Source organism: Mchenga conophoros, linkage group LG20 (genome assembly GCF_057382185.1).
Source record: "Mchenga conophoros isolate Kocher_MC1m ecotype Shallow Benthic linkage group LG20, M_conophoros_male_GT1.1, whole genome shotgun sequence".
Taxonomy (NCBI): domain Eukaryota; kingdom Metazoa; phylum Chordata; class Actinopteri; order Cichliformes; family Cichlidae; genus Mchenga; species Mchenga conophoros.
Genome location: NC_140545.1, coordinates 36,439,495 through 36,465,195, shown reverse-complemented (window position 1 = coordinate 36,465,195; position 25,701 = coordinate 36,439,495). Strand labels below are relative to the sequence as shown.

At 48.5% G+C, this 25,701-nt stretch overlaps 1 protein-coding gene across 3 annotated transcripts; it reads left to right on the top strand.

Moving 5' to 3' along the window:
- The first annotated feature begins 551 nt into the window (after positions 1–551).
- Positions 552–25,385, top strand: LOC146551360 (uncharacterized). Of its 3 annotated transcripts, none has more exons than XM_085260680.1 (26): positions 552–1,340; positions 8,422–8,549; positions 9,298–9,443; positions 9,581–9,734; positions 12,346–13,727; positions 14,244–14,390; positions 14,496–14,594; positions 14,687–14,948; positions 15,043–15,105; positions 15,199–15,302; positions 15,762–15,890; positions 16,777–16,884; positions 17,069–17,210; positions 17,402–17,881; positions 17,985–18,029; positions 18,104–18,183; positions 18,450–18,562; positions 18,640–18,823; positions 20,437–20,521; positions 20,611–20,756; positions 21,005–21,095; positions 21,182–21,330; positions 21,442–21,527; positions 23,548–23,617; positions 23,697–23,818; positions 23,975–25,385. In XM_085260680.1, the coding sequence occupies exons 1-26, from the start codon at positions 1,267–1,269 to the stop codon at positions 24,204–24,206; spliced, it is 4,821 nt and encodes a 1,606-aa protein (XP_085116806.1). In that variant the 5' UTR covers positions 552–1,266; the 3' UTR covers positions 24,207–25,385. The 3 variants fall into 3 exon arrangements, with proteins under 3 accessions (XP_085116806.1, XP_085116807.1, XP_085116808.1); XM_085260681.1 differs by lacking the exon at positions 552–1,340 and adding an exon at positions 6,580–6,981; XM_085260682.1 differs by lacking the exon at positions 552–1,340 and adding an exon at positions 7,536–8,132.
- Positions 25,386–25,701: the final 316 nt, after the last annotated feature.

Genomic DNA, 25,701 nt, shown 5'->3' with positions numbered 1-25,701 from the left:
GATGTCTTTGCAGGTTTTCAAATCATGTTGACAATTATCTGTGTTAACTATTTACATGAATCACAATACAATGCTTCATAAGTTTATTTATTTTCATATTTATCTTCATAAAAAATGAGACTTGGCAGCTGAAACAGCAGAAACACCTCAAAGTACATGAAAGCCAGCTTGCACAGGTGGCTCTCAAGCTTCTTTATAAACCGTTAACCTCCACAACCTCAAAACTCTCCTTTTGTCCTTCACCTCACCTGGAAGAGAACCGACCAAGAAGTGACCCACGCTCAGGAGAACGATCTGCATCTGTCCATTAAAATTTCATTTGAAACTGAGCAGAGTTTCAGTACATACGAGAGAACCCGGAGTCATCTAAATGTTGTCTGCATTCATTTGTCTCAACACTAAAAACGTGAACTTATAACTCAGTCTAAAATGCTGAGGAATGAGGGGTCGGCTTCGGTGTGTGTGTGTGTGTGTGTGTGTGTGTGTGTGTGTGTGCGCGCGCGCGCGCGCGCGTTTTAAACGGGTGAGTAACTGCGTGTTTAACATATGAAGGACACAGCCGAGTGGTTACTTATCCTGAAATGTCACGTCAGCGTTGTGCGTGGCTGTGTGAACACTGACGGTGGGATAGAGTGAAGCGATCAGGGGGAACTTTGAGCGTCGTTCAGGGAAAACACATCATCGATCAAACGCAGCAGAAGCTAAAGAGACGTGGTGAGTTATGAAACCGTCCTGGTGTTCAGACGGAGTCACCTAGACTCGCCCCTCAGCAGGGGCCAAACCATCCACAGCAGCTTCCACTGGGAGGAGACAAAAAGAGGAAGAGGTCAAGTGGGAAGCAGCGGGGCGGAGGCTCGGTAAAATAAACGCAGGAAACTCGGAGTCACTTATCTGGACATCAAACATGACAGGAAGCTGCTTCTGGGTTAGCAGGACAGTATGATTCTACTGCGCACATCAGTTGCGCTCACCTGTAGGAAGGAGAATCCGGAAACACCTGACAGAGTCAGCGAGTCCTGCCGGAGACCACGGCCTGTTCTCTCCGGATCATTCAGGGAACCGCAGCTTATCAAACAGGGCCGGCGAGCTTTTCCCACCACTCCTGTCTCCGGGGCATCCTCAGCCTCACCTGGACTCCAGCCCTGCACCCCCTCCCTCTGCCCTTGGACGTCGGGCGTTGTTCTTTAAAAAGGTTAAAGTGGGACAAACTGAGACGGCAGCTCTGCAGAGCACGGCAAACAAACAGCGGGGGTCCTCATAGAAGATATGGACCAGCACACACCCAGCGAGCAGGAAGCCCACCACACACCGGCAGGAAGCCAGCGCCACAGCTCCGACAGGTAAACAGGGTCTCTGCCCCCACCCAGCAGCGATATCAGTGAACCTCACACAAACGGAAGAGTACAGCTGTGCTAAGTAGACTCTTTAAAACTCTTTAAAATCCCGATTAAACTAATTTCGTTGGTTAATCACAGCGAGTCTGTGCTGCTGTTTAACTTGATTCCAGCAGAGGGCGCTCAAGTCGTCGGTTTCTAGTTTCTTTCACTTTCACACAGCCGTTCATAACTTCCTTTTCAAGCCTCTTCTTCCAATCACAGACGGCAGCACACAGCCAGGCCACTGGCTACAGATCGTACATAACCTTAGAGCAGAGGTGGAGGCAGGTGTGTAGGAGCGAGAGCTTTGTGACCAGGCTTAGGTCTGTAGGCTCGCAGTCATCCGGTCATGGTGGTCTGAGGAGTGTGGAACCAAAGCGGCTGGACTGCTTTACGGTTTGTGAAGTCGTTTCACCTCAGAAGTGAAGAAGCTTCGTCTTTGCTAAACTTAAAGAAGTGCAGTGGCTTTCTTTCTGAGATGTTTGACACAATCTCCGAGCCGAGCTGTAGTCACTACAGAGGGATAAAGCTGATGAGCCACACCGGGAAGATTTGGGAAAGAGTTGTTGGAGCTAGGTTAGGAAGAGAGGTGATGATCAGTAGTGATGGGCAGATGAAGCCCCATGAAGCACTGAAGCTTTTCATCCAATTGGTTCACCCCAACGCGAAGCTTCATGAAGCTTCATTTGCTCTAGCAGGACACCTACTGGACGTAAAAATAATAGCTGGCATGAATTTGAAGAGTGTGGCATTTTGCACACAGCCTGTAAATGTCAACAACAAAAGGAGTGTGTAAAACATGTATATTGTAGTGATGCAGCATACTGTGTATATTTATAGTGGCAGTATGGGAAATGATTATTTGGAAATGCTTGAAATGGAAATGATCATTTACTGTGAGGTGAGGTGTGGTTGGGGTGTGGACAGTGGTTGTGCTTTTGTAACGTTGAGGTATGGACAGCTACAGTCCTGCCTGTTCACATTTTATTCTGTAAAAACTAAATTTTCACTGCTTTTATGGCCTTTTTAGTGGGGAGAACATAGCTGGGATTTAATGATTTAACAAATCTTTTAAATCCTTTGTCCTCCACAATGCTAAATGGCTGGGAGTCCTCAATCACCATGCTGACCAGGTCTTCATCTATTTGAGATTGTTCTCCTGAGGAAAGACAATAAAGATAAAGCACAAATATAAATATGACATACGTAACTTATAACAGTTGTATAATATTGTTATATCATTTAGTAACATTACTGCATCCTATATTATCATTGCATTTGATGGCTCACCTGGTCTTGCTCCACAATCGGTGTCCCCCTTATTCTCATGCAAAGCTCTGTAGTGCCTAAGCATGGATGAGGTGTTGTTGTTATATCCCAGCTCCCTGGCACATAGCAAACACTTCACCTTGTACAAAAGTACAGACAGCTCAACATAAATTGTATTGCACCATCAGTATCATGAAAATACATCTTCTGTAGAAATTTACATACCTTGTTGGGAGGAATAAAATCAAAATGTTCCCACACAGGGGAGGACATCCTCCTCTTCTTAGCTGGCTCCATTCTCTCCTGACTTTCTCTCCTCACTCTCATAAACCTCCAAACGGTCTCCAAACTCTCTCTAACCGCAACTCTCCATCAAACACCCACATTTTGAATGAAGTCTGAGGGCTTTATATCGCTGTCATATCTCGCGGCAAAGTTCGAACCACTTCATGAACCAGTCACGTGGTACAGCCGGGCAGCGAGGCTTCGGACGTCATCATTTTCAGCTCCTCCCATAAATGAAGCAAGCCTCGATACGCGCTTCGCGGAAACGCCCCCTCCATTACTCGACACACGCTCCGAAGCCTCGATACAGAACGTCCCATCACTAATGATCAGCAAGCAGCACTGTGACTTAAATATTCATCTAGTTGCCATTAGAAAAAAAAAATCTTAAGCTGGTTAATTTTATGTGTAATTTTAAGACTTTATTTTGCTTTTGCTCACTGTGATAATAACTCAGCAGTCCGAACACACAACCCTGTGGAGCCCCATCAGAAAACTGTTCCAATCAGAGTAGATGTGTTGTCCTCTGAGCACAACCAGGTAACTCAGACAACAGGCAAAGAATGAAATATCTCACAACACAGAACAGACAGAGATCGTGATTTATCTCACAAAAAGACAAGATTGACGTCTGTAGTCCACTAAAACCACAACTTCTGAGAACCTGAAGGAACCAAAGGTGGTTGAAACGCTGACATCATCTTCCACGCCAAAATTGGTCACGGTGCGAGGGCAAAAACCGAGCTGAGGTCAGAAGTCAGAGGTGGTGAGACCATCTGAGACTAACTACTGCGCCAAGGAAGCAATTAGTGACACTGAAAAACTAGTTCATGACTTGATTACTCTAGGCTGGACTACTGTAACTGATTACTATTATTATCATTATAAAATTCCCTAAAAAAACTTTATTTGATCCAAAATTCTGCAATATATTTCTCCTGTTTTGGCTTCCCTTCATTGGCTTCCTGTTTAATCCAGAATTCAAAATCCTGCTCCTCACATACAAGGTCTTAAATAATCAGGCCCCATCTTATCTTAATGACCTTGTAGTACCATATCACCCTATTAGAGCACTTCGCTCTCGCTCTGCAGGCCTACTTGTTGTTCCTAGAGTATTTAAAAGTAGAATGGGAGGCAGAGCCTTCAGTTTTCAGGCCCCTCTTCTGTGGAACCAGCTTCCAGTTTGGTTTCGGGAGACAGACACTATCTCCAGGGTGAAATCAGTTAAACTGGGACACTTTTTGGCAAATTTCATATTTTTTGGCAAATTTGGTAAACTGCAAAATAAGCACTAAGTGAGACTGAATTGTGTTTTTGTTGTTAATGAGTTGTTTTCAATATGTAAACCTTGATTTAATTTCATAAATTATAATTATTCAGGTCCTATAGCTTTTGAAACATTTTTGAGATGAGCAGTGTTTTAGGGTAAAGTGGGCCACTTTATCAGTCAGCTTTGATTTGAACTCATTTTAACAAATATGAACACATTCAAGTGTTGATTTAATAATTCATGAATAAAAACACTGGCATTAAAAATAACTAGAATTAGTTAATTATTACAACATTTTCATAAGAACTGTATGTTCTATTTTAGAGACAGTCTTTACAGAAGAATCCATCGTCAGCATAGATGCCACTTTCTTCTCCACACGTCTCATGGAACCAGGCGCTGCGGTTCCCACAGCTGATCCACTCCCCACTGGCCTTTGGGTCACTTTTGTCTCCATAGACTGCCTTACATGCTTTGCAGGGCACGTCATCCTTCTTTGCACCTTTGCTTCTTCTGGTCTTTTCTATCTTTTTAGTTTGCACTGCCTTGGTGGAAACGTAGTCTACGTGTCCATCGCTTGTGAAGACAAATGACAGAGGTTTGGCCCTCTTTCTGACAGTCCTCTGTTGTTTTGGTTGGACACACAGATCACTGAATGTAATACAAGTTCAGGTTGATGGCTCTTCCTTTGGTGTGAACAGGTTAAAGACCATCTCTATCTCAGGAACACATTCAAAGTTGACTGTTATTTCTTCAGATCCAACCATCCAAGAATGTAAAGGTTGAGGGCACCTCAGATACCGCTGCAGGGGGATGAATGGGGCTGAGGGATTTTAGGGTCTGGATGTTGGTGCTGGAGCTGGTGGTGTCTGGTGGGGTCTGCTTGCTATTGCTGGTGGTGTCTGGGATCTGATTGTTGGTGCTGGTGCTGTCTGGGGTCTGCTTGTTGGTGCTGTCTGGGGTCTGCTTGTTGGTGCTGGTGGTGTCTGCTTGTTGGTGCTGGTGGTGTCTGGGGTCTGCTTGTTGGTGCTGGTGCTGTCTGGGGTCTGCTTGTTGGTGCTGGTGCTGTCTGGGGTCTGCAAGTCCATCTAGATCTCTGGCATCATCCTTAGGTAATGACTGAACAAACAACTGAGCCCATTCTAGGAAGACATCATTAATCCAGCCATTATCTGAGACCTGAACAGTAACATTCTCAGGGCACTGTTGGAGCCACTCACATCGTAGCCACTTCCCTTTAAACATAATCACAGTTTGACTGAAAATGCATTCTGCATTGAAGGCTGCCATGCAGGTGGTAGTTTCACCTTTCTCACCTGCACAGACCTCCAGACATGGTTGGCCAATCACTCCAAGCACCTTGGTTAAGGAGTACTGGTTTTGTGGACCAGACTCGTCGCAGTTCCATACATATGGGAAGGCATGCCCTCGAGGCTGGGAGTGCAGAGCAGGTTGTCATAAACTGGAAACCACTGACTGACCACCTGCTTGTTCAGTGGTGCGGCCCTTGCAGCTGAGAGCAATTCATGGTTTTGTATGCCACGCCTTGCGTGGTGCTTAGTGAAATTTTTTAACCAATAGTATCCTACTCAGCCAACCTTTTGTGAGAAGCCCTTAATATTATTTTGTGATGCTGTTGAACCTCTCTCTTGGTAAGAGGAGCCAGTTCTTGTTCTGCTGCCTCAGGGAGGCATAGCCACTATGAGCTAGCTCCCACTCACTCTTCTTTGCAGTGTGGCCTGGGGATTATTCCATGCTCTTGAGAGGAAGCGCACACTTTTTTAATTTCACTCCTTGTACTCTTCCCATGCTCCCTGTTTTCTCCTCTACCCACTGATTGTATTTTCCTCTTTCCTTCTCCTGTCTTCTCCCTGTTCCTTCCCTATCCTTTTCTTTTATTGCCTTCCTTTCTTCAAACTTTCCTTTTGGCTAAAGCATGTAGTCAGGGCTGGATCAGGTGACCCTGAATCCTCCCTTAGCAATGCTGCAAAAGTGTAGGCTGAGTCCCATGATGCACTAAGTATTTATCCTTCTCTCACCCCTTTTAAGATAAGATAAACCTTTATTACTCCTACACGTGGGAAATTTGTTGGGTCACAGCAGAAATTGGACAGTACAAAGTTACAAACAGCAAAAATGAAGAAATACACTAGAATAGAATAAGATAAAATAACATACTATGTGTTTACACACCACTGTGCATTTAATTATGAATTATTAATCACTCTCTGGCGCTCATCCACAGCATGTCTTTTTTCCTCCCTTCCTGAGTCTGGCTCTGCTGGAGGTTTCTTCCTGTTAAAGGTTTTTCTTCCCACTGTCGCCAAAGTACTGATTGTTGTGGTTTCTCCGTAGAGCTCTACAACTGTACTACTCTGTCTTAAATAGTGTAAACGGTTAGCTTAAATAAAAGCGATTTTTTCGTGGAGCAGCGCTGTCGGAACAGCCAACCGGAAAATCTGCTAACTCCGATGTCGCCTAGTGTGACGCTAGGAGCTAAAGCTAACTGCAGCTAGCAGCTGTAGAACCGGATGTTTCAGTAACAGCGACATTAACATAACCAAAGAGTTTGGCTAGCTGGTATTTAAAGTTAAATTTCGACCCCTGTGGTGTTAAAGGGCGTGGGCCTTTATTTTATTCACACTTCTGGCTGTTTTTAAATTGAGTGACTAGGTCAAACACCCGCTTTTTTTCCGCGGCAGAGGGCTGGGTGGGTTTTGGGGGTCGTCGAGGCTGACTTCTTTGGTATTTGAATCGGTCAGAGCGAGCTGAGCAGAGAAGGTAAGTCCACCATGTTTGTTAGCAGCCTGTTGCATGAATTCGCTAAAGGTTTCACCATGATTTTAAACGAAAACTGTACATTTCTTCTAGAATAAACCGTCGGGAGCGCACAGGCCGTTTGTGACTTTGCCGTAAACTTGTACTGATGTTGTAAGTCAGCGTCGCGAGCTAATGCGGATATCTCGCTGTGTTATTAAGGTCTCTGAGTAAATGATGATCATGTAGCTGACCTCACAGCCATTGTTCGTTCAGTGGGCTAGTTTAAGGCATTGTGCAAAAGTGCTGTTTATAAGGTGGGAAACTATCTGGCACTTGAATGTGTGGTGAAACGTTTTTCCCACTGAAAACGTCCAGATGAACAGAATCATCTTTTTGGGAACTCAGAGTAAAAGTCAGCTGAATGAAAGTGGGGGTGTGAACAAAAGTAGCTGACCACCGAGTGACCGCTTAAACTCCGAGACAATTTCTAAACGGTAGCGGTGTTATTGCCGTTAAATGCTGTAGTTGCTATTGTATTGTTAGCCGCACTTTATCACACATGCAACCATGACTCCAGCTGACCTGAGATCAGATTGTTTTTATTCCGACGGCAGCCCCACGTGTTAGTTTCCGGAAACAAATTTAAGAGCGCATCGGTGCCGCTTCCATTGATTCTATTGGCTAGAATAACCCCCGCTCTGCTCTGATTGGTGTAGAGGCCACTGTGAATGTGTGCTGCGTTCCGGTAACTTTGGAATTTCCGATGCGTGCGTCCCGGTGTTAAGGTTTTGTCTGTCGCAAGATTGCGTCTTTAGCAATACAACGAAGTGTTTTTGTTTTTGCACGTAAACGCAGCCGTGATCGTTAACTCGGGGTGGGCAGGGCTACGCCGAGTTGTAAATTAGACTTGAGGGGAGGTTACAGTTGAAGATTCCGGCTGGAAACTCGGGAATTCCAACTTCGCCTAGAATGCGCTCGTGTTCATTTCGTTCGTTTCCATTCTATAGATTGAATGTGAAGTAAACGACATTTTAATGGGACCCTAAATGCAACGCTTTCACGAAGAAGTCGTTACAGAGGAAGAGGTCAGCCCCTGAAGCAGCACTGTGTGACCCCGGTGTCCGTGACGCTGTGACGGAGGTCTGCAGAGGGAGATCGGGCTCTTTCAAACTGTTAGTAAACCTTCTGGACAGACATTTGTGCAAACACGTGGGCTCGTTTCGGGGCGCTTACAGGAAAATATTACTGCATGAGTGTTCTTACGTGTGTAAATGTCACTCTGACTTCATCAGGCTCTTGTGTAATGCATGCCTCAGTAATATTTGTTTTGCCTCATGTATCATCCCTCCAGCCGGAGCCTATCATGGGGCTAAAGGCGGGGTAGAGCCTGGCCAGGTCGCCAGTCTGTGCAGGGCTGCAGCATTGATGTATGATTTTAAAAACATTGTGATGTGTGTGCAGGTGCCTTTCGGAGATGGCGGTGCATGTGACCCTGAACGGGACGTTTTTGTATAATCGCTACGAGCTGCTGGCGTGGCTAAACGAAACCTTACAGACGAGCTTCACCAAGGTGGAGCAGGCATGCACAGGTGGGTGTGTTTTAACAGGCATGGCTGATGCTGGTACATTGCTAACAGCCTCCGCCTTACTTCTCACGTGGAGTTCTCCGTCCTCCTGAGCCCATCTGTGGTTGGCTAACAGAAACCAACAGGCACTCGCACATCACTCCTATTCTTTCCTCCTTTCCTTGGATTCTTTTCTTTCGGCTGCTCCCTTTAGGGGTCTCCACAGTGGAGGATCTGCCTCCACCTCCTCTGTCATACCAACCCTCTGCCTGTCCTCCTTTTCTACATCCATGAACCTCCCCTGAGGTCTTCCTCTTTTCCTCCTGCTTGGCGGCTTCATCTTCAGCCTCCGTCCTCTGCACATGCTGAAACCGTGTCAGCCTCTGACTCTGAGCTGTCCCTCTGACGAGGACTCATTTCTTAAAAAGGACTACTGTGTTTGTGGACGGTGGCCCAGCTTTCTTGCTATCATTTCTTACTGAGCAGGTGTGCCTCGTGGTGCATGTTGTGAAAAGAAAACCATGAGTAAGACTATTTACACAGAGCAGGAAGGAGAGCAAAGGAAAAACCTGTGCTGCCCGAGTGTGTGGCTTACAGGGTTTCCCTGACCCTGCACTGGGCTCATCATTAGAAACTCAGGTCATGTGTCCCTGCAACAGGAACAGGACATATATGACAGGCAACGAGGAAAAGCCAGTTTGACCAGTGTAAAGATAAAGCCGTGTTAATAATATAAATGATGTGTAATACTTCCTGCTCTGTTTGTATCCAGGTGCGGCTTATTGCCAGCTGATGGACTGGCTGTTTCCCGGCTCCTTGGACCTCTCCAGGGTCCAGTTCCAGTGCGACACCATCATGCACTCTCTGCACAACTTCACCTTGCTGCAGGCTGCTTTCAGGAAGGCCGGAGTGATCAGAGTGAGTGTTGCAGCGCTTTCAGGTCCCGACATTAAAGCGAGTGCTCGCTGCACACCTGTGTTAGAAACAGCAGGATGACTTGGCGCTCGTTCTTTGATAGAAACACGCACCTAAAGATCCTCTGTTGCTCTGCCTAGCACATCCCCATCGAGTCGCTGATGAAGAGGAACTCGGCCGTGGCTCTGACCTTCCTCCAGTGGTTCAAGATCTTCTTCGACGAGAACAATGATGGCAGGGAGTACAACGCCTTGGAAGCTAGAGGAGGACAGAGCCTGGTTCCTGCTGACCTAGGTGTGTCTCGCACAGGTGTCACACAGCGTGTTTTCAGGGAAACCGATGCTGGGAACTAGTGCTGGGCGATATTGAAAAGATATTTATCACGATGTGAATTATTTTATATCACGATAACAATATATATCACGATATACCGCAATGTTTCCACTTATTCTCTGAAAAGTGTGACAGATGTCATTGCTCACTTTTCTCCAACTTTATTTTGAAGGTTTAAAGGAACTGTCACAAATGAGAAACGTGCATTTTAGTGCAGCAATATAAACGCATCAAAGGAAAACAGCTGTGGCCTTCTTTATTTTCAAAATCATACATTTAAAATGAACTTTTTAAAGTGCACAACAGTTTCAAGGTTTTCTGCCCAAAATATTTGTTTTACTAACATGCATATCATATATGCTAGTAAAACTAATGTGTGTATGTATACTAGTACTACGTGCACGTATATACGCACATAATGTACTTTATGCACGGTAAATACGTAGCGACGGCAGACTCATACCTTGGGCTAACATGACTCCAGTGTGGTCATGTGGGAAGTCCGCAGTCTGTCAACAGCGAGCGCGGCGTCTTCGTTAATGAAGCGGATGGTTACGCTCATGCAGGGCTGCGTATCTCTGCTCGTCCACAGGTCAGCAGCCAAGGCTTAATGCACGACACTGCAAACATCCTGCTCTACTTTGGCCGCCATGCTTCGTATAAGCGAGGCAACTCGACTTTACTGAAGTGCTTACGACCGGGCATAACGTACCTCGGATCAAGGACTTTGACGAGGTCACGAAAGCCGTCCTTCTCAACTACATAAACAGGGCCATGCCTTTACAAATGCAACGCGAGACGGCGCCTGTGATTTGTTTATGGCGCTGGGACGTTTTCTCATACGGGCCTCGTGTGAAAGGCTGCTACATCTTCAGCTGGTATAGTTTTTCTTTCCCAACTTGCTCCCGTCGTTCCACAGCTTGGTTTAGCTCGGATTCTCTGGATTCTTCTTCGTGGGCCTTCTGTAGGTGATACAAGAGATTTGTTGTGTTGCCATCGGGCGCAGGAATAGTTTTATAGCATAGCTTACAAATGGGCGTCTTCTGCTCCGTGTTGGTGCTGTTGAACCCAACAAGTGACCAAATCACAGACATACCCCGTTTTGGTAAAAGTGCTTCTTCTTGGGCTGCCTGTGCAGCCGTCTCTGCCTGGTGCATGTCCGGGCATGAAGCTGCAACCTGTCAAGCGTCCATCGTTTTTGAGTTACCGTAAAGCAGTGATGTGCGATACCAGGGGCGATTGTGGCTCAAGCGATGGGAGTTCGCCTTGTAATCGGAAGGTTGCTGGTTCGAGCCCCGGCTTGGACAGTCTCGGTCGTTGTGTCCTTGGGCAAGACACTTCACCCGTTGCCTACTGGTGGTGGTCAGAGGGCCCGGTGGCGCCAGTGTCCGGCAGCCTCGCCTCTGTCAGTGCGCCCCAGGGTGGCTGTGGCTGCAATGTAGCTGCCATCACCAGTGTGTGGATGACTGGATGTAGTGTATTCGAATCCAGGCCATTTACCACTGATTTCCTTTCCGATCTCATACCAAGTAAAATTCAGGGTGGTATCGACGATACTGATCCGATACCGATACAAAAACTTGATGTTTCATTGTATTACATAATACAATATATCATTGTATTATGTAATTGTAATAATATAGCTTCATAATGATTACAGGACATCAGATTACTTGTATAACTTGTATACTTATAAAAAACCTGCCATTTGAGCTTGTTCAGCACTAAAGGACTCTGCCACAGACGTCTGTCTCGCCCTAGCAGCACCTGTCCCTCTCCTCCTCTTCAGTTCGCCTCAACATAAGCTCGTCATATTCTGTGATATGATTTATTCTGAGGTGTTTGATGAGGTCAGTGGAGCTGCCACGAAACCTCACTGTCTTGCCACATCGCAAACTGCGTCTTGGCTGTTTGTGGAGGTAAAACACGTCCACACATGACTCCATTTACGCTCAGCCGTTGTTGTGAGTGCGCACGCCAGGGGCTGCCACACAGTTATGCAGCCGTATTTCGCACATGACTATGAAAGGCGGAAGAGGAAGTAGTTCCTTCCAGTGTAGACGATCCGAATGTTATAGTTTCTTTCCACTGTGTTAATGATAAACTACAAATTTACCCTAAATTACTAAAATATCGATATTTTAATGTGAGAATCGATTCTAGAACATAAATGACTGGTATCGGAGGAATCGATATTTCAGGATCGATCCACACATCTTTGCCGTAAAGCATGACGCATATCCGGGTGCACGTAAAGCAGCACCATGTCGCAAAACTACAAGAAGTTTGTTTGTGAAAATATCATTTTTTATACTTTGCATAGAGTATGTATAGTGACCAGACAACACTAAAACATTTGCCACAGGCTATTTCATTTATTTAATATCTTTTATGTAATAGTTTATAAAAGTGGTCAGAAACGCTAACAAACGGTAAAGATCGTCAGCACGACCGGAAACGTTGAAGCTTTAATGTTTCGCTGCTCGTTTTAAAGCCAGAAGTTTAATATGTGACCTTCACTTCAAAGCTGTCGCCTAACGCTCTCCCCCCCCCCCCCCCCCCCCCCCCGCAGGTGGTGCATTTCTTCTGCCGAATCAGAAACTCGCCGTCACCGTGACGACGGACAGTAAAACCATAGAGCAAGAAAAAGCAAATGATGTAATCTCGCTGATCTCCGACGACGAGGACGACGTGGTGGACCTGACGATGGAGTCGGTAACAAACATAGACGAGTGTGTTCCGCCTGAGCAGGTGAAGGAGGCGGAGTCAACAGACTCCTTGGTGGACGAGGGCGATGTTTTGCTGCGATTCAGTAAACAGTACTGCCGCGATGACGTGGACCTGACGCCGACCGGCCAAATCATCAACGCGCTCCGCAGCACACCGTACTGCCTGTACCTGCACGTCGGGGTGGAGCTGGGCGGGGGCCGGAGGACGAGCATCGTCCTGATTGGCTACTTCGACGGCTGCTCGGGTGCGAGCGTGGTGAGGGCGCTGCTCGCGGTGCAGCTCAGCGTGGATTCGGCAGTCGGAGCCCCGGAGTCAGATCCAGACCTTCTGATGAAGGCGCTGACGGAGGCTGGCCTTCCTCTCTCCAACCTGGCTGTGTTTTACTGTGATGCTCCGCCCCCACAGGTGAGCCGGAGGTTTGAAGCCCAGCTCCGGCTTTTCAGCCCCAGCTTGGTATCGCTCTGCGGCCTTCCTGGGATGGCGGGACGAGCGTGCCAGGCCGGACTCCTCACATCCTTCAGTCACGTGGTCGACCTGGTGAAAGACATCCACCGTCACTACTCCACCTGCGCCTCCATCAACGACAGCCTGAAGGAGCTGTTTGCGGACGTGGAGCACCACAACCTGTCCCGCCCCGTCTCCTCGCAGTGCTTGTTCTTCATCCACGCCGTGCAGAAGATGGCGGGCTGCTGGACGGATTTGGTGGAGTATTTTAAACTTGAGGCGCTGGCCGTGGACGCCGAGCGCATCAGCACCCAGCGAATCACCGTCCGGCTGACCGATCCGAAAGTTGAGCTACACTTCCTGTTCCTCGCCTACGCGCTGGAGCCGCTCCGGGCGCTCCAGGAGCTGCAGCAGTATGGCTCTGCGAATGTCGGAGTGGAGCTGCAGCTCACGCTCGTGCTGCTTCACTCGTACGCGGCGAGGGTCCTGCAGCCGGCCGCCCTCGACGACTTTCTCAGGAGGCGAGACGTGAAGCTGCTCAGCAGCGAGGCGAAGCTGCTGCCCGCAGCCGAGGTGAAAGTGGGCGCTCGAGTCAAAAACCTCCTGCGGGCCACCCCGGCCGTGGATCTGGACGACGAGGACAGGGCCGACTTCATGAAGGACGCGCGGGTGTTTTACCAGGCGGCGCTGCGGAGCGTGGTCGAGAGCGTTCCCGAGCAGCTCGGAGACTCGGCGCTGAGGAACATCACCCTCGTCCAGAAAGACCCTCACAGAGTCAGCGTAAGACGCCTTTGTTTGTGTGCTGCTGGAGGCAGAGCAGGGCTGGTACACTGAAGGTCGCTGGTTTGATTCCCGGCCGACTTGTAGTCTAAGAAAAGCGGCTGCAGCAGGATTTTCCTGGCTCGTAGTCGGATTCCCTCCTCAAATCTGCATTTTACTTTATCATGAATCACCTTCGAGTGTGTGAAATCAAAGCTGCTTTGATATACACCAAATTATTCTGCACATGGTATTTGTCTCTGATTTCCTGAGTAGTCGATTCAAATGACGTTTAGACCTGAGGGCGGCGACGATAACCAGGGCGCCAGCTCCCCAAAGAGAGAGAGCTTCCAGTACATGTGTGCTGTAGGTAGATTAGCCAGATGCTCTGACCCACACACGGTCCTGGCTGCTCCTGTGAGCTGCTGTCAGGCTGCAGGATTTGTGCACTTTAAAGGTCACTTTGTTACGCTGTGTTCATAAGATGCCGTCTGTACCTGCTGCTAATGACTCTGCAATGCAACATCCTGTCCTCAGAATAAGCTATCCAGCAGCGTGCTGTCAGAGATGGCGGTAGAGCTGCGTCTGTGTGACCCCGCCTCTTCAGAAGCCGATCAACTTCAGGACGACTACCTCAGTTTGACTCACGCGACGAGAAGTGGAGAAGCTACTTCCTGGGCAAAGGTGAGAGCACCAGCGTGGCCTGAACGTCCACACGTCTGGTTACTGCAGTAAATACATGGATAAAAGCTCTGTGCGTGAGCCGAGACGACGCGTGTCTGTTTGCAGATGGTGAGCGAAGTCAGCCCCGGCTCGACGCTGCGCAGGCTCATTTTGACCCTCCTGGCCCTGCCGAGCTCGCTGCACCGGACCCAGGTGTTTGCTAAGGTGAGAGGTCAAAGCCATGTGAGTGGCCCACACGACCCAGGTGGGAAGGGATAAATAATTTCCCTTTTTTCTGTCTTTGCTTTAATCCCAAGGTGTCGAACATCCCCAAGACTTTTCCTGACAGCCGAGAAGCCTCCAAAGCTTTGCCTGAACCGGGGATGTGGGCGAGAAGACCCAACAACCGCAGGAGGAAGATACCCGTCCGTCACCAGACAGCTCACGATAATGAGAGGAAACAGGAAGTGGACAAACTGAGCTCATCGGAGGACAGCGACTGGACCAAATCCAGACCACCTGTGCGTTCCAGGGAATACAGCAGCACGGAGGAGTCGGGCGACACAGAAAACTCCTCCGGTAGGACTGACGCCGGAGTTTGCAGCTCTGACACGAAGTTGATGTGACGCCTCGTTGATGTTAATCAGTGACTGCGTGTCCTGTTTTTATCCAGATGTGGTGGATGTTACAGAAGCTTCCAGAATGTGTCGGGCTGACAGACTGAGGCAGCTGCGCAGTAAGAAATGTCACACCGGTGCAATAAGAAAGGGCCGTTTCTGTTTGTATTTGTTCGCTGAGCTGCTTCAGCCGCTTCTCGTCTCGTTTGCAGGTCACAGAAATCGTCAGGCCAAGTCTGATTTTGTCATGAGCAGCGATGACGAGGATTCGGCAGCCACGCCGACCCGAGTAGCATCGGCGCGGGAACAATCACCTGTAAGGCATTTCACACCAGCTGCTAACTAGCAGCACTGTCTGTGTTTACTGTGTTCATGAGTGATGTGTCACTGCAGCCGTCGTGTGACGCATCTGCACAACATTTCAGCTGAACAGCCAAGCACCAAACTTTTCTTCTCAATCAGGGACAGTTTGAGTTTGTTGGTAACAAATAACAGAAAGCTGAGTTTGGAGGCGGCGGGCACATGAAACGATGCGTTTAAGGACATCAGAAAGTTTCAGCGCTTTCACACCGTGGCAGTTTCTTATTTTGCAGCGTCTTGTACAAAAATGTGAAACTCGGCGTGCGTTTGTTGAAGGCAGCGATGGCAAAGTGTGTTTGCTGGTGTCGACTCAGTTTAGCTTATTGTGAAATCACCTGCTCACACATTGGTCGCTATGGCAACAGAAACTTACAGTGTTTCGCGTGAACACATCTGTGTGTGTTTTGTCCTGAAGGGGGAGCTGGTCTGGGGTTACGCTGGGAGCTCGGCGCTGTGGCCGGCCGTCGTCCTGCCGTGCAGAGGAGAAACTCCACCGCCAGGGAAGACGCTGGTGGAGTGGTACGGACAAAAGACGTCCTCACAGGTGAGTCGCACCATGCTGTCGACCTGTGGAACCAGGAAGTGTGGATCAGCTCTCTGTTTAGTCCAGGCTCTGATCCAGTGAGTCGTACCCAGAGCGCAGGGCAGAGCTTGACTGATGAAGACGTCCGACGGTCCTCCTCTGATAAAGAAACAGGGAGACAAATCCTGCTGAATTGATACTGTAAATTCAAGCAGAACAAAGCTGGTCATAGATCCAACCAGAGTTCAGTGTCAGCATCTCCTCTGGTGCCCCCAGAGCCAATCACAGTGGAAGTACCAACCTGGAGCTTCCTGGGCCCCTTTTTATACTCATTTGAGTCCCTCGCTCGTCCTCTTGGGACATCCAATCACAGCTGTTGACACACAGTCACCTGACGTCCCGCTTCACCTCCTCTCTCTCTCTCTCTCCTGAGTTTTCTCAGTCACGTTAGACTCATTATGTTTGATTAAGAAGAGAAATGATTTGCTGTTAGAGAGCCCCTCCTGTCAAATATGAGGGGTGTGTGTGTGTGTGTTCCTGTCTAGCTATCTTTGTGAGGACACACACACACACACACACACACACACGGTCGTCACAAGTTTGAAGCCTTTTTGAGGCTCAAAATGTGGTTTTAGTGTCAGGGGTACAGTTAGGCTATGGTCAGGTTTGATAAGCGGCTCGAGAAAGCATTATGTCAATGAAGGTCCTCACTAAGATAGCTGAACGGGGTTGTGTGTGTGCGTTTGTGCGTGCATGCCCTGAGTTTGAGTCCTTTCCTCTGCAGATGTGATCAGACGGTCGTTTCTTTGTCTTCTGCTTTAAATTATTAGTAAAATCTGTATTTGTGCTTTTCTCCTGTGCTGATCGGCCCGCGGTGGATGGATGTTTTCCTTCTCTCTGATCCCAGGTCAGTTTGCAGGATCTCAAACCTTTCGCTGCGTTCACCCAGAACTTTTGTGCCGACTCCTTCAACATCCTGAACACCTACCAGGAGGCCGTGTACCTGTCCCTGCAGGTGTGTTTGTTCAAACAGGAGAAATACTGGAGTTGAAGAGTCCTGGACTCGTTTTGTAAAGAACAGGTCAAAACTTCACGGAACCTGAGATTATTCTGAGTTCTTACTATGTTCTTTTAAATATGTTTTGCTAAACTAAAGTCTGTGTGCTCGTATGTGACACGTCCTCCTTCCTCTGCACCAGGAGGCGGCTCGGCGCTGTAAGAAGCAGTTCGCTCCTCCTCCAAAGGGCAGAGAGGAGCTGCTGAAGCAGATGTTGGACTGGGCGTTGGGAGGCTTCCAGCCGTCGGGGCCTGAAGGATTTCAGCCCAACGCTCCAAAGAACGGTAAGAACATTGATACTACCTGCCTGACTGAGTCGGAGTCACGGTGTGGCTCACCTGTGAACGCCTGTTTCTGTGTCAGTCGTGGAGGCGGGGTCAGGGGTCGTACAGGAGGAGCTCAGAGTAGGACAGACTTGACGTGCTCCGTCTTATTTATGATGTATTTTGATCACATGTTTGATTTCCCTCTGCAGACTGGTGGTCGAGGGTGATGAAGAAGCTCCCCCATAAAGCCTCCTCTTCTCCTGACTCCTCCAGCATCAACCTGAAAGATGTGGAGGTGTGCCTGAAGAGGCTGTCCTGCAGCTCCATCAGGAAGGCCTCAAAGCCAGCAACGGCAAACAAAAAGGAAGGTCATCCTGCGGAGCACGGCCCCAAAGCACGGAAGGAGAAGGAAGCTCGAGGAGGAGGGTCAAAGATGGGGAGACAGGGGAAGAAGGAGGAAGAGGAGGAGGAGGAGGAAGAAGAGGAGGAGGAGGAGGAGGAGGAGTGGCGAGGAAAGGGGAAGAGTAAGACGGGATGGAGAGGAAGGAAGGCTCATAAGAAGCGAGGCGAGCTGAACGATGACGTGTCGTCTGATTGGATGCCGAGCAAGAAGAAGATCTACACCAAACTCCACAACAAGGTCAACAAGCCGACCGCCTCCTACGCACAGCCCGACCAGAAGCACAGAGGTAACGCTCGGCGGCTGTTAGCGATGCAGCTGTTAGCCTCCGCTGTCAGCTCTCACCTGAGCAGGTGTGAACGTGGCTCACTCTCTCTCACTGCTCCTTTCAGAGACGATCATCAGCACGATCGTGGACATGAAGCTGGACATCGAGGGTGAGTGTGCAGCGCTGCATGCCTGGAATCTTTGCGTGTATACGCTCGTGTGTTTGATCGTGTGCTGTTTGCAGGGTACTGTCTGTGCTGTGGGACGGACAACATTGAGATCTTCCACCCTCTGTTTAAAGGCGGCCTGTGCCTGAAGTGTAAGGTGAGGAGCTGCTCTCAGGCTTGGTGCTCGACTCCCTGATAGTCGTGAGGAAGGACCCGTGCATCCATCAGCACGCGCAGTTTAAAGCTGCATGGACGCTGCTGCAGTTTGTGGTGTCGGGTTGCAGCGTAGACCTAACGCAGAAACAGGAATCCTGCAGAGCTTTTAAAGAACTGAGCAGATGTTTTCCTTTGTTTCTGTGTGTTGTTCGAAACGTCCAAGCTCCTCCTGAGCAGCTGGCTGTGATGGTGTCTGTGTGCCTGCAGGATAACTTCACAGAAACCTTATATCGTTACGACGGCGATGGATATCAGTCCTACTGCACCATCTGCTGCTACGGGATGGACGTCCTGCTGTGTGGCAACGATGGCTGCTGCAGGTTCTCAGCTTCTTTCAGTGTTTCGGCCGCATGTGCCAGCACGTTCTCCGTTCTTAACCTCTGTTCTCCGTCCTCAGGTCTTACTGCGAGGACTGTCTGAACATCCTCGTCGGGCCGGGAACGTTTGATTCGCTGAAGCTGGAGGACCCGTGGATCTGCTACCTGTGTCAGGCTCACAGACCCCACAGAGCGCTGATCCCCAGAGAGGACTGGAGCATCCGCGTGCAGGAGTTTTTCACCAATGACAGCGGCATGGAGTTTGTGAGTGGAAAACCAGCCTTGGTAAAGATCTGTGTGCAGGAAGCCCTCAAAGGTGCTGATTCTATTAGTCCTTTATTCAATTATCCAGGTAAAATCTCATTGAGATCTAATTTCCTGCCACCATGGCAACAAAAGTCAAATACATGTAGCACATAAGTATATAACATTAAAACAAATAAAATATCCTGTACGAACACGTGAAAATCTGACAACACATCAAATTAAGAGCGACATTGAAAACAAAAGAACTTCCTTTAACATGGACTTAAACTCCCCCAGGGCATCTGATCATTGCAGTTGCTTGGAGACTAACAGCGTTACTAAAAAATTATCCGTCCATTTGCTTCCACGTAACCTTCTCAGGGTTGCGGCGTGCGCTGCAGGCTATCCCAGCTGTCTTAAGGCAGGAGGCGGGGTACACCCTGGACACGCCTCCTGTCCGTGGCAGGGCACACAGACAACCTACGGTGTGATTTAGTGTTTCCACCTATCCCAACTAACTGCATGTCTGTGGACTGTGGGAGGAAGCTGGAGAGAACCCACACAAACACGGGGAGAACATGCGAACTCCACCCAGAAAGACCCCGATGGAGGAACTGAACTCAGGACCTTCTTGCCCCCTGCAAATTATCCATAAGTGTAAATTTGCACGCATCTTTAAATATCCACATTATTGCATACGCTGGGTTAGACTCTGATTCTCACAAATAAGCTACAAGACCTACAAGCAGTTTTACTCATGACTTTCTTTTAGTTGTGTGAAGGGAACCTGCAAAGTAAGAGTGTTGCGTAACCCTTTTTGTAACTGTAGCTCCCACACAAAGGTTTTCTCAGGTACTCGCACAGCAGATTCTTTCGTCCATATCGTGGCAGAAAGTTCATTTTTATTCCCGACAGTTGTCAAAGTAATGCTTGCTTAGCGCAGCGGGCCGAACTCGCAGCCCGTAGAAATATAACGCCGTGTGTCCCTTGAGGTGACGTTTCTGTTAGGGACGATTTGTTTGTTGTGCAATATTAAAATCTTCAAAAATGATTGAATATGAAGGCAACATGAGCACAAACATGCTGAGGGATCGGCTGTGTTAGCGTCACAAACTCACGTGAACACTAAAGTGTGCGTTTGTGTTTTACATATGAACAAAATGCAGGACAGAGGACGGGCTATTTGGTAGTTCAGTGAGTTCAGAGGGAAACGTGCTCATGTCTGCAGTTTTGAAATAAAAAAACAAAACAGCTTTGTTTTCTACTTGAACACTAAAATGAGAGGACGTGCCAGCAGCGGCACACAGCTCCTTGCAGCCCTCTGTCACAGCTAGTGACCCCTGTGGCCACGTGGTGAACTGCAGTCATCAGTGGCAGCAGGATCAGGAGTTCTGTGCTTCTGTGGTTTTATGTGTGTTTGTGTAGAGGTTTAAACTATGTTGGTGACGCATTTACTTTAATTCTCTTCAAGATAAATAGAAATTAGAAATAAAATGTTGGTGTCGGCATCAGATCCACTCACTTACACTTTTTTACATCGGAGCACCCCGTGTTGTGCGTCAGGTGTGACTTCCTGTCGTCTCGTCAGAAATCACGCCGGCTCTTGTGTGATGCTGTTTTTCTTGTTGCAGGAGCCTCACCGCGTCTACCCGTCCATCCCTGCAAACCTCCGCCGACCCGTCAGAGTCCTGTCGCTGTTCGACGGCATCGGCACAGGTGAGCTTTACCTGCCCTTCTGCTCCTGTGAAACGGCCATACGCTCCTGCTTTTCCACACAGCCCCTTCTTTTCTCCGCGTCCCGACAGGTTTCTACGTGCTCAAGGTCCTGGGCATCAAAATAGACAAATACGTCGCCTCTGAGGTTTGCGAGGATTCGGTCGCCGTTGCCACCGTCAACCACGACGGGAAGATCGTCCACATCGGAGACGTGCGGCACATCACTCAGGAACGCGTATGTCCTTCGTAATTCCTCTTTCCACAAATGAGGACGCGCTCTGTTTTATTTTGGCGTCTCCACAGCAGTACGTATCCGTGCGAGCAGGAGACCAACGTGGCGGACAGACTGAGAGGGCGTCTCCAGTTTGTTTTTCTGAGCTGAGACAGAAGATTTGACTGAGTGTGTTTGACGGGTCAGAATATAGAAAGTGCTGCGGTGAAGCCCCGCCCCCTTTTCTCACCACGTCTTCTTTGCTCCTCCAGCTCGAGCAGTGGGGACCTTTTGACCTGCTCATCGGCGGCAGCCCCTGTAACGACCTCTCCATCGTCAACCCGTTAAGGAAAGGCCTCTACGGTAGGTTTCTGCAGCTCGTCCGGTCACACAGGTGTCAGTGGTCTAAAGGTTATTGTTGGTGTTCCTGTGTCACTTCCCTCCTGCAGAGGGCACCGGGAGGCTTTTCTTTGATTACTACCGCATCCTTCAGTGGCTGAAGCCCAAAGAGGACGACCCGCGGCCGTTCTTCTGGCTGTACGAGAACACGGTCGCCATGAACACCTGCAACAAAATCAGCATCTGCCGCTTCCTGGAGGTCTGCACGCACTCACTTCCGTTTGGATCCATAACCCTCTGCTCTTCCTCTTCCTGTGTGCTTCCTTAGTTAAACTGACGAGGTGTAAACTGTGTCTTGTTTTCCCGTCAGTGTAACCCGGTGATGGTGGACGCCATGCACGTAACTCCGGCCCGCAGAGCTCGCTACTTCTGGGGAAACATCCCGGGAATGAGGAGGTACGTGAGCTTTAGCATCTTTTTAATATTAGTCGGATATTTCATGTTTTCGTGGAGTTTCCTCTTTGGAAGTGCGGCCTCCATGAATCGTGGGGTTTGTGCTGAGCTGGAGCTGCAGAGGACGGCAGCTTTTAATGAATCGCTGTGATTAAATCTGAAGCAAAGATCGTTAGAGGGAAACGCCCGGTGAGCTCTGTGAGTGCACGTTTCCTCATTCCAGGAAGACAAAAGTTTTCCGATGGAAAAGTTTGTCTTTTGCGAGCGACGCCGGCTCTGGGACGGCCACAGCGACCCAAGCAGACAGGAAGGGCTGTGGCGGTTAGCAGCAACGAAACTTTCAAAATAAGAGCAAATACCGTATTTTCACGACCATAAGACGCACTGTGCTAAAAGGCGCAGTCTCAGTTATGTGTGCCCTTACTGTATTTAACACACACATAAGGCGCACTGGATCATAGGGCGCATACAAATACCGTATGCGTATTTAAAAATAAAGCGGGAGCAAACCTGAGTTCGGTACCTTACTCACATTTCTATTGCCGGTAATCGTCATCATCAACAACACACAAGCATACAAGTGTGCCTATTTAAAAATAAAGCAGGAGCAAAACAAAGTTTGGTACTCACATTTTTATCATCAATCAAACCCATGGAAGTCCTCATCCTCTGTGTCTGAACAGCTGCGCTAAATCTCCATCAAACATGCCAGGTTCACTTTCTTCACTGTCAGAGTCACTTTCCGTGCCGTGCGGCTCCTCGGAAACGATGCCGGCTTTTGCGAAAGCTCGAACAACAGTGCCAGCAGACATGTTAGCCCAAGCATCTACAATCCATTGGCAAATTGTGGCGTAACTCGCCCGGCGCTGCCTTCCACTCTTAGTGAAACTGCGTGGAAAAAACCACCTGGTCTCCTTACATACACCTCCCTCAGCCAGTCTTTCATCATTTCCTCATCCATCCAGCCCTTTTCATTTGCCTTAATGATGATTTCTGCTGGAAACTTCTCTTTAGGCAAAGTCTTTCTCTTAAAAATCACCATAGGCGGCAGTTTCTGTCCATTAGCATGGCAGCCAAGCACAACAGTAAAAGAAGACTTTTCGTGCCCCGTTGTGCGTATCGCTACCGTGCTGGTCCCCTTCTTCTCCACAGTGTGACTCACCGGGATGTCAAAAGTGAGCGGGACCTCGTCCATGTTTGTGATGTGGCTGGGCTGGATGTGTTTGTCGCCGACGTGTTTGCTGCAGTAGGAGCGGAAGATGGCCAGCTTTTCCTTATAATCCGCTGGAAGTTGCTGCGCTGCCGTAGTCCTGGTCCGGATGGAAAAATGGCACCGTTTCATAAAACGAAAGCACCAAGACGGACCTCCTCGGAAATGTTCAATGTTCATCTCTTCAGCTAGTGAAACTGCTTTTAGCCGAATGGTGACCGTCGAAACGCTTCTCCCGCTCGCTCTTTGCTCGATGATCCACCGCTCGAGTCTTTCCTCCAACTCGGGCCACCTCGCCTTATGTCCGCGGAAACTCAGCTGCGTCTTCTTGACCTGTCGGAGCTTGTTTTCCAGCTTCCTCCACTTGCGAACCATCGATTCGTTAATCTTAAATTCTCTCGCCGCTGCTCGATTTCCATGTTCCTCCGCGTAGCTGATGGCCTTCAGTTTAAACTGTGCTTCGTAAGCGTGTCTCTTTGCCATTTTCAGGGTTGTTAAAACAACGATGTCCTGCATAATGCACATACCTGTTCTTTTATACAGGTATGTGCGATTGTCCCGGTATATACGATCAACGCCCACACTTCACCCTTTAACGTTCTCATGGTGTTCTCTACTACGTCCTCCTTACAACACACAGGGCGCACCGCGCTATAGGGCGCGCCGCACTTTTTGAAGAAAATCTAAGACTTTTAAGTGCGCCTTATGGTCGTGAAAATACGGTACTGAGATTCTCCAAGGCCAAAAGGGGAAAAAAGTTCAAATGCGTTGCCGGATAAGCGCTTTAAATAAAGTTTTATTTTTCACCCGCAGGCCCATCGTAGCCACCCAGAGCGACAAGCTGGACCTGCAGGAGTGCTTGGAGCTGGGCAGAAAGGCCACGGTGAGTGACTGAATCTTCTCCTCGCTGTGATCCGTCCACAGCTGCTCGGCCACATGATCTTCTCATGCTTGTGTTCCAGATGTGTAAGGTGAGGACGATCACCACCAATGCGAACTCCCTGAAACAAGGAAAAAATGTCAACAAGCTTCCCGTCCTCTACAACGGCAAAGAGGACAAACTGTGGATCACGGAGCTGGAAAGGTAGCAGGCTGAAGGGTTGTAACGTCTCTCGTCCACTCGTCTCTAACAGCCTGTGGGCTGATTTCTGTGGATCCACTGAGTTTTTATCTGAGCCACGAGCAGTGTTGTCCTGTTAGATGGGTGGATTATTAAAGGTGTCCTCCTTCCTCCCTGCAGAGTCTTCGGGTTCCCTAAACATTACACCGATGTGCGGGACATGAACCGGCAGCAGCGGCAGAAGGTGCTCGGGAAGGCGTGGTGTGTCCCCGTCGTCCGTCACCTCTTGGCCCCCCTGAAGGACTACTTCACCTGTGAGGACTTATCTCCTCTAACCACAGCTGCCACCACCTCCTCCTCCCCCTCCTCACAGTCCTCCACTGCCCCTGCAGAGCAGCAGCTGTCGAGTTAGGAGGAGGCGCTACCGTTCAGATGTGGTCATTTGATCAGCGACACAGTGCTGACGTGTCAGTCTGTGCGCAGGTATCTGCGGTTTCTCACCTGAGGACGACGCTGATGGATGAACCTTTCACTGCTGGAGAGATTCAGCAGCACAACAATGTTTTTCAAACTAATTTAAACCTTTTAATACAGTTCAAATGAGCCCTCTGCAGGTTCATTCATTTTAAAATTTGGGTTCAATTAATTCCAGGTGTACTTTCAGGTAATACCACTTCATACCACAAGATGGTGCAGTGAGTAAGCGTAAGCTTTATTGAGTGAAAAAGGCCATGAGGACGGGCTGAAAGGAAGTACTGAAAGTGTCAGCACGCTGCCCCCTGGTGGCGAAGGATAATTAGAAAAACTATTTTTAATCATGTTTCTTGTTTCCAGGAGAAAAACAGATTATTTTTTTTTACTTAAACATAAATCAGAGCAAAAGAAAGTTGCTGAATAAATTCAGCGACACTTGAACAGTGTCTGGGAGCAGGAATCTGACACCTGCGTCTAAGGTTACCTGTGTCAGACACTCTGGCATCAGCAGAGCTGAGGACATGTCAGCTCTTTATTTATCACCTTTTTTACTTTTTTAAAAACTATGAAGTCATGCATTTCAAACTCAAACACAGGCCAGGAACCCAGTGTGTGCTCAGCTGTGTTTAGACTCTACCTCCAATAAAATTGTGACGACCTAAAGGCTGAGGTCCTTTGTTACTGTGGTGCTCGTTGATGAACTGTGTGCTTCTGTAATGAAGCTGTAACCAGGTGCTTTCCTTAAATTATGCCTCAATCCTTAATTCTACTGTTGTTGATGTAAATCAGTTAAACTATGAGTGCGACCGTGACACACGTCACTGTATGTTCTTAATATTTCACACAGGACTGATCTGTGGATGTTGACTACATCTGTATTACTGTTTGGTTTGCAGTTTTTCAGCTCGGCTCTGACTTCAGTCTCAGGGATTTGAGGCGAGCGAGGAAAACCAGACCGAGCCGACGTGACAAACTGTTCAAATGTTGCTCGAGCGTTTAAATCACAGTTACACATCATCACCTCCGTTTTTTTCTTCGTTTGATTAATGAAATGTTAAAGTAACTTTATTTAAAATTGTTAATTTTCAATGAAAGAACATAAATCAAATCTCACTCTGAAGAAGCGTCTGTGTCTTTGTCAGCAGTGGAGCTTACAGCCTGGAGGTGGCGCCACGCTCAAGTGCCCGTCCTCGACTCCTGGCGTCTTAGTCCCTCCCACCTGTGAAACAAGGGCAGGTGAGGCAGCGGGCATCCTTGCCTCAGAGGCCGGTGATGTAATCAGCAGCGTTATCAATAACTTAGTTTGCTGCGTTTTATGTTCTCAGGTATAACAGCTGTTGTGCTTATTTCCACATTCACGAAACTCCCAGAATGCTTCAGTGTGACGGCTTCAGTGCCTGTGTCCCAATTTAGCGACCGCACGCTTCAGAGTA